The following is a 16,046-nucleotide window of genomic DNA, read 5'->3' on the forward strand; positions in this document are numbered from 1 at the left end:
ATCTCTTAGGAAATAAGTTGTATTGAAAAGACAAGAATTAGGAACAACTAATGCAGAAAATGGAGCAAGAAATCAAAAACTTTAGTTGTCCCTAGTCATAAAGTTGTGAGATTCTGCTTTCTTCAATTTGACATCTTTTGTTCACTTGCTATCTCTGCATATCTAGTGAAAAATTGAATTTCTACATAGTTAAGATATATTATTAAAATACTGTTAAAGTTTTTTAAGTATTAGAAGCCTGGAAAGATAGGGTCAAAGAGCTTGAGAATTTTATCCTCAGTGCTTAGCACAATGCCAGACATAGTAGATGCCTAATGTTTGATCAATTGACATTCCAAGATGACAAACATTTTTAGAAAATATTTAAATATTAATTTGTCATAGATTCCAGAAGGATTTTGTATGATTTTGACATTTAAGAAACGCTTTGAAGTTTATTTTGCCAAATGAAGTGTTGATTTTACATTGATTACTTTTATCATATAACCCCTACACTTCTCTGGTGTAACCTTAACCTTAGAAATCATTCAAGAAAATTGCTTCTCAAGAATATTACATTCCCTTCTTAAGTTTTTGCCAAAAATGGCCTTATAAAATGCATATTATTTGTAGAAAGTTGAAAAGCAACCATTTTAAGTATTTTGTAGGTAAAATGTTATTTCTTATTGATACCAATCGGAAACCAATTAACAAACATTTGGCCATTGGCTTCATTAATAAGGCCAGGAATACAGCCTGGGAAATAATCAAAGTAGGTGCACCAGGCAGAAATGAAAAAAAAAAAAAAGTGCAGCTCTTTGAAAGGCCCAGGAGTCAATGAGAAAAAGGGCACCCAAATGTATTGAGGAAGGAAGGGGATGTTCCTGGCAGAGTTGATGGTTAGATTGGAGCAAGTGACAACATGACAAAAAATACCTTTGTCACTCTCAAGAATAATTTGCTAATAATCTCCTGGCAAGTACCCACGTGATTCTGAGTGTCACTTTCAAGGGAGCCAAAATAATTTATGGTGTAGAATAGTGAAAAGGATGAGATTTCTAATCAGAGCAACATGGATTTGAAAAAGGAAAGATTCTGTTGTGAATGGACTGTGTCACCAGGGGCTTCAGTTTTCAGACCTAAAAAGAGTGTTTAAAATTCAAGTTTGAAGTCCTCTCCAATTCTAAATCTATTATCTAAGTCTCACTCCTAAAAGGACAAAACAGACTTACTTTAAAGTAACAAATTTCTGTATTCTCTGTACGGCCTAGTAAAATAAAGCACTGCAAATAGGCTTCATTAAATGTTTTTCAGGGACAAACTGCTTGGGGGTTAAGATTTTTTTTTTTTTTTCCATTTTCTGTTCTAATTGGCTTCCTTTTAGACATCTTTTAATTTATACTGTTCTGATAACTGTATATATGCGGGGGGGAAGGGGAGAGAATTGTTCTACTTTACTTTGAATCGGCTCATACAAATTTTGTTTCTCTAAATTCATTTTTAGTGCTTAACAACATTCCATTATATTCATATACCATGGTTTTAAGTGGCTATTTTCCATTTGATGGGTATCGACTTTTGTTTCCAGTTTTCCAATATCATAAAAAATGATATGAATATAGTGGATATTTGCTTGTTTATTTAACCTGAGTATATATATGCCCTTTACTTATATTCTTTGCTTGCTGGACACTTCTGGTTCTCAGACCTTCTAGAACCTCACACTTCCCCCCCATTCCTTTATTGTTTCTGCAACAGGTGGAATCTACTGGTAAATCCTATCTCCAATGAGCCTCTGCTTATACTGGTAAACCTACAGCTGGTAAATCAAGACTGTCTTCCTTTGTTAACCCTCAGATTATATTAATTCACAAAGATTGTGAGGTAAGGTTTTTTAAATTATTTCTCCAGATTAAAAAAACTTGCTTGCTTTGGTAAATATTAATAGACAGGATATAAAGCAAACAACATTTAAATATTATTACCCCAATCAAAAATTCTGCTTTTCAAATTGATTTGTGCTTCATCACATTTCGTATATCGTATTTCTGTGGTTCTTCTGTGATCTTTTCTGCTTTTCAACTCAATGCTATTACAGCTAAAACATGAGGTTTACAGAACCTGAATGTTCCTTATAATCTACAAAAATTCCTAAATTAAAACCTTTTTTTTTTCCAAAGCATCCCAAAGATTAGCATACTTTATAAAGTATGAGGGGTAAATTATTTGTTATTTGCAATTTATTAAGCATTCATCGAGGTAGCGGGAATGTTACTATTGGAGTTTCAAAATATATGGTATCTGCTACTGAATAAATTTGGTTATTTTTTAAAAAACATCACACCACTTTTTTATATTCTCATTAATATTCTTCTACTCATAGGAATTACTTTACTACTTTCTTAAGATTGTGGATTCAAAATAAAAGTATTTGAGACTTTAACCAGATTTTAGAATGTCTATTTTGTCATTTATGAGGTGGAGGTTGTATTGGTATATTTTTACTCAGACTTTTATTCTAAAAAAAATCTTTAGCGGAAAATAGCAGAATAGACAGGAAATTACCTGACTCTTGACAAAAATTTCCCACAAATTAGATAAAATAGGCCTTTATGTGAATTCTTGTGTGAGAGGCAGAAATAATTAGGTTAGGGTAGAGCAGTTTTATAAGATGAGGTTTGGCCCAAAGTGCAAAAACCTACTGGTAGACACTACCAAATGTAACAACAAAGGCTGGGGGCAGCTGCCTCAGCTTCAGAAACTTTCACCTACATTGGGAGGAAGGAGGGAAAAAGAAGTTGGTGAACAGAGGAGGGCAATACTGAAGGACTCTCCATTGTCACTAAATGTGAGGTCCAGTTGTGATGAAGTCCTGGGCTGCAGCTGTGAGTAGGCCAAGTATTCTAGCAGAGAGATGGGAACCTTTCTGGCTGGGGACACTTGGAGGAGAATGGAATCCCTGGCTTGAAGCCCAGAAAGAAAAAACAAGGGAGAGCAAGAGCATTTGTGGTGACAGCCATGTCTTAGGCAGAGAAAAGTGCATAATGTCAACCCTAGACAAGACTAAAGAAAACAATAGGAAAAGTCTGAGGCATTATCCCCCATACCACAAGTCTAGAATCTGACTATATAAGAAGTCACTAAAAAAAAATAAGCAAAAAAGAAAAGTAAGAACTCCATATTTACTGTGGAATAGAAGGGATCTGGGTTTTTATTCAGAATTAGATTAGTGATGTTAAAAAAAAAAGCCACTCCAATTTAAAAGAAAAATGTCAGATAAATCACAAGCTTAAAAATAGTTGCATTATTAAAGCCTTTAAAAATCAAATGAAAAGTTGAGGAAAAATTAGGGGGAAAATAAGAGCACTCCAAGAAAATTGTAAAAAGTCAGCCAATTTGAAAAAGATCCAAAAAGGAATATAACTCCTTAAAAACTATATAGTCATGCAAGGAAAAGCTAATGACATGATACCAAGAAATAAAACAAAATCAAGAGACAAAAAAAATAGAAGAAAATCTGAAACGTCTCATTAGATACTATATTTTAAGAAATTGTTATGGAAAAATTGCCCTGAACAAGAGAGTAAAATGGTAAAGAAAATCCATCAGATCGCTAAAAAGATTACAGGATGAAAACTTACAACTTTATACCCAAATTTCAAAATTCTCAAGTTAAGGGAAAAAATACAACAAGAAAAAACAATTTAAATACTGGAAAGCTATAGTTGGGATAACGTAAGATCTAGCAGCTTCTATATTAAAAGACTGAAGGGCTATATTTCAAAGAGCAAAGGAGGTGGATTTGCAACCAAAAATAATTTGCCCAGCATAGCTGAAGGAAATTGAATGACTTTTAAGGTATTTGTGACAAAAGAGTCGATAGAAAATTTGACATATAAGATTTAGGAGAAATGAGGTAAACATTTTATTTTTTTGGTCAATATTTTATTTTCCAAATACATGTAAAGAGTTTTCAACATTCATTTTTGTAAGCTTTTTATTCCAAATTTTTTTCCCTCCCTCTCTTACCTCGACCTTCCTCCCTCCTCCCTCCCCCCCCCCCCCAAGACAGCAAGCAATCTGATACAGTTTAAAGGAGCAATCAAAAGGTAAACATTAAAGACTAATTATTAGACTTCAATAAGGTCAAACTGGGACTTATGTGGGAAAATGTTACCTGTATGTTATCATTACTTAGATAGTATGATAAGAGTTGAGTTGAGAATGACAGGATGATTATAAAAAATAAAAAGGGGGTAGGGAAAGGTAAAATGGAGCAGTTACCTCATACAAATAAGGTGTGAATGGAAGAATTTAACTAGAAGTAGATTGGGAAAGCTGGTAGTGCTATAACTTCTCATCAGAACTTTGTTAAAAAGAGAATTGACATATCTAGGAAGATAGAAAGTCTTCTAAATTTCAAAAGAAACAGGAGGGTGAGGGGACAGGATAAGGGACTAATTTATTTTTTGGTGAAACAATTTGAGTTAAGTGACTTGCCCAGAGTCAGACACAGTAAGTGTCAAGTGTCTGAAGGTGGGTTTGTCTCAACTTCAGGGGCTGGTGCTCTATCCACTGCAGTACCTACCTGTCCCAAAGGGAGGGACTTCAAAAGTGTGTGTAAATGAAGATATTGGCGGGTAAGGAGAGAGGATAGTTAATGAGAAATTCTTTACAATGCAGATTAGGGAGGTGGTGGTTAGAAGTAAATCAGACTTGTGAGGAGAGATAGCTTAAAAAGAGGATAACAGTACAATAAAAATCATATTAAATTGAGACGATGAAAACTGATTAAAAAGCTAATTGGAGATGAACGGATTAAAGAACAAATCCTAGCAATAATAATTACAATGACAATAACAAAACAACATATTTAAAACCTATGTGGTGCAGCAAAAGCAATAATCAGAAGAAAATCTGTATGTCCAAATGCTTATATCAGTAAAATAAAGAATAGACCAGTGAATTGGATATTCAGTTTAAAAAAACTAGAAGAACAAATTAAAAATCCTTAAACTAAATTGGAAATCTTAAAAATTAAAGGCAAAATTGAGTGTAAGAAAATCTCTTGAAGTAATGATTTTTTTAAAAAAGAGAATAAAACCAAACCAGTTATTCCAAATACAGAAAAAGTGTTACATAAAATATGTTCATTCTTATATTAAAAAAAAAAAAAAAAACTTAAAAAGAAAAAAACAAAAACTTAAAAAGCATAGGCATAAAGAGTGATTTTTTCCTTAAAATGACAAAAAGCATTATTTGTAATGGAGCTACTAGAAGCCTTTCCAGTAAAATCAAAAGTGAAACAAGGATACCTGTTTGTCACCAATATTATTTAAGGTTTTACTAAGAAATGCTAGCAATAGGAAGAGAACTGATAAATGTGTATATGGTATGGTTTTACAGAAACACATTTGTATCTGTCTAATAGGTGGCTTCTAGAGCAAGATGGGGAAGGAGGGAGGAAGAATTAAAAGTGCATAATGGCAAACAAAAGAAAACTTATGTTAGTCTTGAAAATGATGTGCATTCTTTATTACATAGTTTATTTTTAAAAATGTAAATTCATGGTTTTATATTGAATACCTTTTTATATTGTGCTGTGTGCATCAAAAATGTTGGTTTTTTTTTTTTTTTTTTTTTTTTTTTTTTTTTGTATTTATAAGTTTAAAATGAATAAAGAAATTTTTTAAGAACCAAAAAGGGTCTTTTGATAATTATTTTTCAAGAAATAATCAGTGGTGATTCATTTTTCACGTTTTATAAATTATGGATAAATAAGCCCAATTCAGTCAAATTCAGGCAACTTTATGATCCACCCCAACGTTAGTCATATATGCCCTTATAAATTGGGCTTTAGGCTTGTCAAAGTATACAACTTTCTCAATCTGGAATCATAGTTTGGCTAATGATGATTGTGAAGTCAAACATAGAACATAGTGATTTGAGTGGATATTTTATATTCTTGGGATTGTACAACATGGTAATTAGTAGTAGTACTGGTTTGAAAGAAGACTTGTCTCTCTTCTTGCCCAGACTAGGAACAGCCTTGTCACCCTGAATCAAATCTCTCCTTTCTCCAATTCATCTTTGACATAGCTGGCAAATTGATATTTCTAAGTCACAAAGGTGACCATGCTACTACTTTACTCAAGTTGTTCAGTGGCCCTCTTTTGTTTCTAAGGTTAAAAAATAAACTTTTTCTAATTGGCTTTTAAAACCCTTCCCAATTCTGACTTGCAGATTAATTTCAAATCTCTCTCTCCCCTTCATGTACTATGTCCAACTAAATTCGCCTATTTGCTGTTCCCCCATTACATGACATTCCATCATGTACCTCCATATCTTTGTGGAAGTGATTTTCCCACTTCCCTCAATCTGCCTTATAGAATCCTTAGGCTGTTTTCCAATGTTGCTAGTGGTTAGTGCTCTGTCACTCATGAGTGAACTTGGCATATATACTGTGTTATTATCTGGGGCAATTAACATATCTTCTAGTACAATGTAAGTTCCTTACATTACTAAAACAAATTTTTTTCTAAGGGTTCTTGAACAGGATACTCGTTTACTATCCAAAGCAAAAAGCATAAAATGTTAAAATGAATCATTCCTTCCAAGATCATTAATAGAAAAATCTTCATAGTTTAATTAAACAAACTCAGAACTTAATTACAACTACCATTTCCTTGGGAATCAGCAACTATTTATTAAACATATATCTCAAATACGCATCCTCAACACGAATCCTGATGCTTTAACTTGTGACTATTCTGATATCCCCCTTTAAGTTTGCTTCTATCTTATTATTATTCATTTCCAGATTCAGATTTTGCATTACTTTGGAAAGCATATCATCATCTTTTTTATCTCCTGAAGCAGCTCCTTTGTTAAGAGTTCCTTCTGCTATAATAAAAAACTGTTCAGTTGGCTGTAGAATGCTTACTCCATATCCATTGTTGCAATAAATATGATTATTATTCATCTTCAATTTTGGGGCAGGAAGAACCTGTTGGGGTATTAAAATTGATTAGTTTTTTTTTAAAGGATTATTTCATAATCTTCCTTACAAAAGCATAAAGATGAGATAACTAATAGGATATTAATATCTCAATTAAGCCTAATTAATGTATTAGTTAATAGCTCTGTTTCCAGTTAATATTTTTAAGGATAATCTAAATTTTTAACAAGTACTGTTTTTCCTTTCTCTGAATAGTAAAAACTATAAAATTACTTCAAAATAGCCAATTCATCAATTTACTATAGATTTACATTTTTTTTTTTAATTTAATAGCCTTTTATTTACAGGATATATATATACATGGGTAATTTTACAGCATTAACAATTGCCAAACCTCTTGTTCCAATTTTTCACCTCTTACCCCACCCACCACCCCCTCCCCTAGATGGCAGGATGACCAGTAGATGTTAAATATATTGAAATATAACTTAGATACACAATAAGTATATATGACCAAAACATTATTTTGCTGTACAAAAAGAATCAGACTCTGAATTATTGTACAATTAGCTTGTGAAGGAAATCAAAAATGCATGTGTGCATAAATATAGGGATTGGGAATTCAATGTAATGGTTTTTAGTCATCTCCCAGAGTTCTTTTTCTGGGCATAGCTAGTTCAGTTCATTACTGCTCCATTAGAAATGATTTGGTTGATCTCGTTGCTGAGGATGGCCTGATCCATCAGAACTGGTCATCAATATAGATTTACATTCTTACAAAATGTAATTGTGTTTATAAAAAATACTTTTAAAGTGCTAGTAAGTTTTCTACTTGGACTTATTTGATGGATCCTTCTATGTAACAAATCCTTCAGACAAGTGCTATTCTGATGTGACTTTGGATTCTCTAAAGTGATTCTAGTAAATAGTAAGCTCTTAAATTGAAAAACTGCAAAATTTTCAAGCATGAGCTGTCTAAGGACAGACCTTACTGAATTATTACCAGATTTGTGACCACCTGCGTGACAATTCAGAGTAAATGCACTTTTCATTCTATAGTGATAGTGGCAAATAGGGAAAAGGGAAGGATGTTAATACATTCTATGGGCATTAATGTAATGGTCAATACTCAAATCTTTGTCCGATGACCTCAAGAATTTGATACACTATTGGGTAGACACACCAGAAATACCTTGTTAAGACCTAGGAACTACCTTTTAGGATAGAAAGACAAGATGAATGCTGTCTAAAAGGCTTATTTTCCATTAGGATGGCAGATGGTGAGATAAGAGAGGAATACCAAATGACAAACATCCTATTTAGCAGTTCACCTGGCTTATCTTGTCGTCTGCCCTGCTAGTGCCCCCATTTACCCTACTGGAAGTTTACCCAACAAAATGAACCTCCAGAAATATTTTCAGACCTTCAGGATGAGATGTTTTGATTGAGGAATACAAGCTCCTAGCCCACTATATATGCAGCAGGGCCCCAAACCAGACCATTATTTCCATCAGTCATCCACTGCCTTTTTGTCATCTGCTTTGTTCACCAGCATCTCCCCACTCCTGTTTTTCTGCCTCTTGGTATGGACACAATAATTATATCAACACTATTATTGGTTCTGGAAAGGCATTTCATTTGGATAGGAGTAAATGGATTAACTTGCCATCTCTATGACACCCCATTTTAAGTGTCCTTAAAATGTGTGTTGTCTCCATTAGAATGCAAGTTCCTAGAGGGCAGACTGTCTAACAGCATGTAGTCTATAGTGCCTGGCATAAGTCTTTAATAAATGCTTTCATTTATTCATACATCAATACAAGGAATTGAGAGGGAGTATTAACTTGGGAGACTTCAAGGGGACACAATAACTGTCGCTAAACATTAACAACCTGGAATAAATTCTATTTGTGCTATTTGGCTCCAAGCAGCAGAACTAGAAATAACAGGAGGCAGTTGCAAAAAGAAAAGATTTTAGTTTTACATGAAGAAAAACTTCCTAAGAAAAATGGAACAGGCTCCTTTCAAAGAAAAGAGATTAAACCTTCACTGGAAGTCTTTAAATAGAGAGTGGACAACCACTTGTCCAGGAAGTTTTGGTGGGAATCATCATTAGATACAGACAGGTTGGACTAAATGGCCTCTGAGGTCCTTTCCAGCTCTCATATCCTGATACTATGTAGAATAATCTGATGTTCCATCAAGTTTTATTTCAACATTGAATTCTTACAATGAATACCTTAAAATTCTTCCTAGTAAAAACTTAAGATAACTATAAAAAATGAGATTACCTTCATATTCACCCCACCTAAGGTGCTTTTTGAATTGTCACTAGTTCTAAGATTATTGCAGTGATGAATTTCATTTCTTTCCAAAATGGCTATGCTGCCAGGATACAGTTCAACCCCAGCACCCTGCAAATTAAGAACAAGCAAAAAGCCAACAAAAATAACAAGGAAAAAAACCTCATATACTTAAATCTGAAACTTTTTTTTTTTTTTTTTTTTTTTAAAGAAAATGATGCTAGTCTTTGACTTATTCACAAGATGACATTTGTAGGATGGAATAGGTATTTAAATTCTGAAACATTATGGAATACAAGTAAAGCAATCTTTTGCAGAAATTTCCTTTGCAATATAGAAAAGAAATGGCAGTTATGTTTTTCACAATGCACTTTTCCCCATCGCATTCCTGATATCACAAGTTGGCCTAAGAAATTCAATAGATTTTCTGGGAGTTTTGCAGAAGCCACAGAAAACACAAGACAACAGAGCTTGGGACCAAATACTTAACTCAAGTTTTTACAATAAGGTTCTGTAAACACCCCCCAAAAGAAGAAAATCAGACTTCTCTGGTATGAAGGGAAGGCTAAAAATTTTGTGCAGATCTTTCACTTTCAGATCTTAGGGGCACACACCACCTTCTGACCTCCACATTATGTAAGGAATAACAATTCTCAGGCGTCAGTTTAAGCCCATTTTTCTTTTCTTAGTCCTAGGCCTAAAGAGAAAATGAAAGACCTAATAGTTAATGAACTTTCAATAACTCCTAATTTTTTTCTTTTCCAAATTCTTTGTAAATTTCTTATTATATTTTCCCTTCTAAATCAGTAACATTTTAAATTATCAAATGAACTTTTACGTCTTATTTAATCTACTGCTCTGTAGGAGTCTGATACTTAATAAATTATGTTTAAAAAGAATGTGTGTGTGTGTGTGTATTGAATGTAAAGTTTTATTTAAAAGGTAAGAACTTTAATTGATGCACATTTGGCTTTTTACTCAGTAGAACCTTTTCAGTCATATTTTTATGTTCCATAAACTAGTCATTCTCATCTCGAATACCCCTAATATACTTACTCTCTTGAACCTGTTTGTGATTAATTTATTTTAGTTTTCAACTGCTTTTTTTACAATTTGAACTCTGAATCTGCTCTAAATAGTTGCCAGTTATTTGTACATCAAAACCACTTAATTTTGTTCTAAGTATACTCTTAAGTTGTGATATGCTTTTAAAATGTGGTGGTATTAAAATTAAATACCTGAGCTCCAGTAATTTCACTATCAGTGATAGTCAAGGCTGCTCCTGTAAGAACACATACTCCAGTTCCTTCACATTTCAATACACAGTCCTCTAGGGACATGTGACCAGACTCCACGACCACAATACCATCCACAGTCCCTTGTTGTATCAAAGTAAGATGCATCAGTTTCACATTTTCAGCTTTAGATACTACAAAACTGTCACGAGAAGGCTCTGAAGTGATCACAATCTCCTCTCTCTTTCCAACTCCTGATTTACAGAAGAAAATATATAATTACTTAATAGAATAGATTTAATGTCTTTTAATCATTTAGCAATAAAACTTTTCCTTTTCATATTGTAAAATGTTTAAGAAATATCTAAAGATCCTTATCTATGATAGCTTCATTTTTTCCGAATGTTTTCTCAATTATAGGTTATCATAATAGAAATCATCTTTAATTTGTCCATAACTTCTATTAAAAATCCTTCACTTAAGACCTACTTTAATGTCCCACTGAAGTCCTACTCTATTATGGTAGGAAGCTGACTGATTTCTTGAAGATTGATGCTAGCACAGTAATAGCTTTGGTAGTTCCTATGAAGTTGGAAGATATTACACATGAAGTGTCATATGAAGAGCAGAATAGCCAAATTCAGAGAATCTCATCACCAAAAGACTAGCCACAAGATAATGGTATTTTTGGCCATAGGTACTACTTATCTATCAAGGCATGGAAGACTTGTGAGTGATGACGCCAGTGAAAACAGAATAATCAAACAAGCATTTATTAAATGCCTACTATGTGTTAATGTACTCTGGTAGGCCCTGAGAATACAATTACAAAGATGGAAAAAAACCCATTTGTAAAGAATTTACACTAAATAGGAGAAAATGTACGCATATAGAGTATAAACAAAAAGTAAATGTTAAAAAAAAGTAATTAAATACAAGATAGTTTGGGTGGGAGGACATTAAGCAGGTAAAGAATTAAGGAAATTTTCTTGCAGAAGATGTTGCCTGAACTGCATATTAAAGACAAAAGGACTTTATGAGGTAAAAACAAGAAGGAAATTCATTTCAGGTATGTGGGATAACCACTACAAAGGTATGGAGACAGGAGATGAAGTGTCAACAGTATGGGAAGTAGAGGCCAAAATTGTAGGTTAGGGCTACATTTTAAAGGACTTCATGAGCTAACCAATATTCATATTTTACCTAAGAACTAACAGGGACCCAATGCAGTTAACTGATTGCTCTGACTCATATGATCTTTGAATCACTTTGATATCAGAGTGTATGAATGGGAAAAGACAAGGGAGAACCACAAGAAAGTAGTAGCACAAAGAGTCAGCAAGGAAAATGGTATCCAGAAGGAAGAATATGGTCAATAGTATCAAATGCAGCAGATAACGACTGAGAAAAGATGTAAGATTTAGCGGTTAAGATTATGGTAACTTTGGAATTAGGTGTTTGGGGCTCCATGGTAAGAGAAGCCAGATTGCAACGTTAAGAAGTGAGTGAAGGAAAATAGATTTCAAGAAGCTTAGCTACAAAAAAAAAAAAGGGGGGGGGGAAGAGAGTCTAGGTTTTTTTTTTGTGAGGAGGGGGGTTATTTTTTTAAGTTTTAAGAATGAAACCTATTTGAACACATTTGAACAAAGTAGAGAAAAGAACCAACAGGGGGCAAAAGTTGAATAAAGATCAACCTACTGGAAGAGCTGGATCAGGTAGTTAATAAGCATTTATTAAACACTTATTGTATGCCAGGCACTATGCTAAGAGCTCTGGAAATACAAAGACGGGCAAAGGCAATCCCAGATCTTCAAGGACTTCACAATCAACTGCTTATGTGGAAGCCCTAGCTTTGGCAAGGAAGACCATCTCTTCGTTAGAGAATGGGAAAAAAAAAAGAAAGATGTTTATTTTCAAGGAATTTTGAGATGTCAAGGAAAAAAGAATGCCAAATGGTCTCAATTATTTCAGTAAAGTAAGAGGTAAGGTCCTCAGTTGAGAGAGAAAAGAGGAGAAAAGAGTTATAGAATGCTTACAGAGCAAAGAGGTTTGAAATTGTTTTGTAGAGAGTGAGATAAGCAATCATTTAGGAAGGAATAAAAGAATTGTCTTTGCTGCAGTGAGGATCCAATTGTGTAACAATTTTCTAATGAAGTTTTTTAATATGTCTTTTTAAGCATTTTATTTTCTTTTTCTTCCCTCTCCTTGCCAACCCTCCATTGAACAACAATAAACAAAATCCCACTGTAACAAATATGTAAAGTTAAGCAAAGTAAATTCATGCAGTGGGGCATATCCAAAAATATGTTCTCATTCATCTATCATTTAGGAAATACATGGCAATTTCATGTTCATTCCTTTGAAAACATGATTTTTCATTGCTTTGTTTAAGAGTTCTTAATTCTTTTAAAGCTGATTTGTACTGGTTACCAGCATAATTATGAGACCTCTAGCAGTTGGAATAGAGAAGGTGAATTGTGGGAGTATTTCAGAGCTGAGGTTTGGAAAGAGATGTACAAAAAGATAAGAAGAGAAGGGATTCAAAAGCAGAGGACAATGTGAAGCTGAAATGGCTAATAATTGAATCTCCTAATAGAAGGGCAGGAGTTATGGAGAAAAAAATGTGAAGTTGGTGCTAAATTCCTTGAAAAAGCAGGAAAAATTAGGGGGTTGTTACACTAGTCACTATAATATGGATTGGGGGTTAGGAGTAGGTTTAATTAAATAGACTTCAAAGGAAGAAAGGATGCTGAACAACAGGGAGAATCTGGAAGTGACAGCAGAGAAGCAAAAATTATCATGACTTCTCTGAGAGAAGGTAAAGCCAGCACTGGAGAGGGTAATGTCATGTTGTCAGGGAGGAGTCAAACCTCAGTGGCACCTAGTAGGTGGAAGGAGTGTAAGGCAGAATAGTCTTAGGTGAAGGGGTAGGGCTGAAAAGAGATGTGAATATGTAGGGCTCAGAAGGTTGGAATAAGAGTGGGATAAGAGAATCCAGGGAGTTAAGGGAAATGTCTATTAAAATACCTATTATATGAACACTCCTAAAGTCCTATGTTCTACAGTCAGAACATAAAATAAGGCATGAAAATATTTTCAGAACACAAAGGACTGTAGGCGATTTTTGAAGCTAATGTAGCCATGCCTAAATAAAGATATATGCCTTCAGTGGAATGTATTTCTTTACTAATTTAATGTTTATAATCAAATATCAATTGGTTCTAGAGAAAAAGCTAAAGTCATGAAAAAGATCTTTAAAAAAAAAAGACCTAAGAGGAAGTTATACATCTTGAAATAAGTCTCAAGTGTAACCCAAGCTAATGTGACTTCTTGTTGATGTTTGCCCTTCATTCTCGAAGAGGACCATGACCTCAGGGAGGTGACGCCATGACACACAAATGAATTGGATTTCAGTGAGAGGGAGTTGGGCAAAGTCCCATGCCTCACTTTCCTGTCCAGAGCCATCTGGGTCCAGTGGCAAAATATAGATCAGGATGAGTGAAGATGACCCTGGATAGATGCAGTGGGAGACTGTGGCCTTTTTAATCTAAGGTCTATCAACAAGTCTCAGTTTGACTGAGGGAGTCGCATTCAATAATTAAAGCTAGATATAGAGACCAAGAATCTCCCAATGAATTTGAGAAGGGAAGACCCTCAGGTTTCTGGCCAAAGCAGAAGTAATCACTATTTACATTCAACCTGAGTCAATTGGGACCCAAACAATGAGCCAAGGGAACCTGGCCTAAGACTTACTGGTGGCAACAGTGTATTAAAAAAAAGAACTAACAAATAAAAAACCCAAAATTCTGGGCATTTTTGAGTCAACAAACTTGAATTTATATCATAAATATCGTTTTTATTATTTAATGATCATGGACAAGTCTCTTAACCTCTCCAACTTTCAGTTTCTTTATCTGTAAAACAGGGCTATAAAAATACATTCCTTATCTTACAGCTCTGTGAGAAAGTGATTTGTAAAAAAATCTGGTGACACTTGTACTAGATACACACACACACACACACACACACACACATTTTTAATATGTAGTGAATGCTGAAGATCCATCTGTATTCAGGACTAGGACAAATAAGTAGTTAATACCTGTTCTAGACCTAAAAAAAGAAAAATCTGGCTTCTCCATTCAATTTAAGAAATATTTTGTTTTTATGCAAATTTGTTAGTTTTTTTTTTTAAATCAAACGAGATTAATAGTAGGAGAGGAGTTAAATTCAAACTTTTTCTCTGATAGTGAAGTAGGAATACTACAGAATATAGCTGTAAAGGACTGTAAGTCATATCAACCAACCTTCTCACTTGCCTGGAAACTAAAGCCCAGCCTCATACAGGCAGTACAGAAAAGCTAAAATTAGAACCCAAGTGCTGACTCCCAATCCAGTCCCTTCTCCCTTCATCCAATAATTGGTGGACTTTGGGGAACTCTTTAAAACCCAACACTTAAATAAAGGGATTGTCTGCATTCTCAAAGAGGGAATTCTCACATTAATACAATCACATGTCCTTGATGTAGTAATAAAAGATACACACACGGGGAAAAGTTAAATTCTTAAAACTAATTTCTTGGGGGAAAAAATTGCATCAAAGTTGACACAAAATTATATCTCTAGAATTTACGTTTTCCCCATTTCTAACTATAGAATTAAGCCAAAGTTTTAGAATATATCATTAACTCTAATGTCAAGAAGAGAAAAAAAAGAGTTAGACTAACCTTTAATAATGATGTCATCAGTCAATAAGGCAAGATTGGTAGCTTGATATTCTCCTGGAAAAATGACTACTGTGTCACCACTGTAACAGCTATCCAAAGCCAGATCTAAATCATCATGTTGTTGGAGAAGCGTGTCTGAGGATAAGTCTTTAACCTGCAAAGAGAAAAAATTAACACTGGATATCTAGTAGTAGATTACTTAATGTACTTATGTAGGATTATGGGATATAGAACAAGGAGGTAATTTAATAGATCACAGAGCCTTATCCTTCTTCCACCTTCTGATGAAGAAATAAAGGGAAGTGATTGGCCCAAGACCAGCAGGCAGTAAGGCAGAGTTCAGTCTTAAACCCAAGTCCTTTGACTTTGAATACCACTTTCAGTAAGTCACACCCCTACTTTCTGAGTGCCCTCAACTCCTTGATCCTTCTTATATCCCCCACCAATAACTAATTTCTTACCAAGACCTTTCCATTCCCAATGCTATCGCCCTGGTTTCTTGCCTTCTGGCTAGTCTTCCTTATCTCCCCACTCCAGGCCATCCTCTCCTCAGTCATCAAAGTGATCTTCCTAACTATTCAATAAATTCCAATGATTTCTGGCTGCCAGGATCATATACAAAAATCTCAACCTGGTTTTCAAAGTTCTCATCCCTATCCATCATCTCCCAACTGCTCCCCAGCATATAGGGAGGCAGTGGCCTCCCCCTGCTCCTCCAATCCCCACCCCCACGGGCTTTTTCTCATTGTCCCCCAGGCCTAGAATTTTCTCCTTCCTCCTCCTCCAATCCCCTTGTTTTCTTGGCTTTGTAACTAAAATCCTTTCAAGGGGCTCTACAAGAAGC

General features: G+C 34.4%; 2 protein-coding genes across 7 annotated transcripts in view; one reads left to right on the forward strand and one right to left on the reverse strand.

Moving 5' to 3' along the window:
- DHX9 (DExH-box helicase 9) overlaps nt 1-3,250 on the forward strand; it is a 46,844-nt gene extending 43,594 nt beyond the window's left edge. For both annotated transcript variants that reach the window (XM_003767493.4, XM_012547728.3), the window contains one exon: nt 1,738-3,250. The gene's annotated coding sequence lies outside the window, so the exon portion shown is untranslated. The remainder of the gene's footprint in view (nt 1-1,737) is intronic.
- SHCBP1L (SHC binding and spindle associated 1 like) overlaps nt 1-16,046 on the reverse strand; it is a 54,299-nt gene that overhangs the window by 8,836 nt on the left and 29,417 nt on the right. For 2 of the 5 annotated variants that reach the window (XR_004229302.1, XM_031937012.1), the window contains exons 7-10: nt 15,203-15,356; nt 10,479-10,729; nt 9,229-9,351; nt 6,923-6,985 (exon numbers count right to left, since the gene is read on the reverse strand). Coding sequence is in view for 4 of the 5 variants with exons in the window: in XM_031937012.1 (XP_031792872.1) it covers nt 6,923-6,985; nt 9,229-9,351; nt 10,479-10,729; nt 15,203-15,356 (591 nt within the window). In the remaining variant the exon portion in view is untranslated. Of the gene's footprint in view, nt 1-5,706; nt 6,986-9,228; nt 9,352-9,461; nt 9,938-10,478; nt 10,730-15,202; nt 15,357-16,046 lie in introns of those variants that run through there. The other 3 variants (XM_031937011.1, XM_031937010.1, XM_031937013.1) reach the window with 3 other exon arrangements.

Source organism: Sarcophilus harrisii, chromosome 4 (assembly GCF_902635505.1).
Source record: "Sarcophilus harrisii chromosome 4, mSarHar1.11, whole genome shotgun sequence".
In the NCBI taxonomy this organism is placed as follows: Eukaryota; Metazoa; Chordata; class Mammalia; order Dasyuromorphia; family Dasyuridae; genus Sarcophilus; species Sarcophilus harrisii.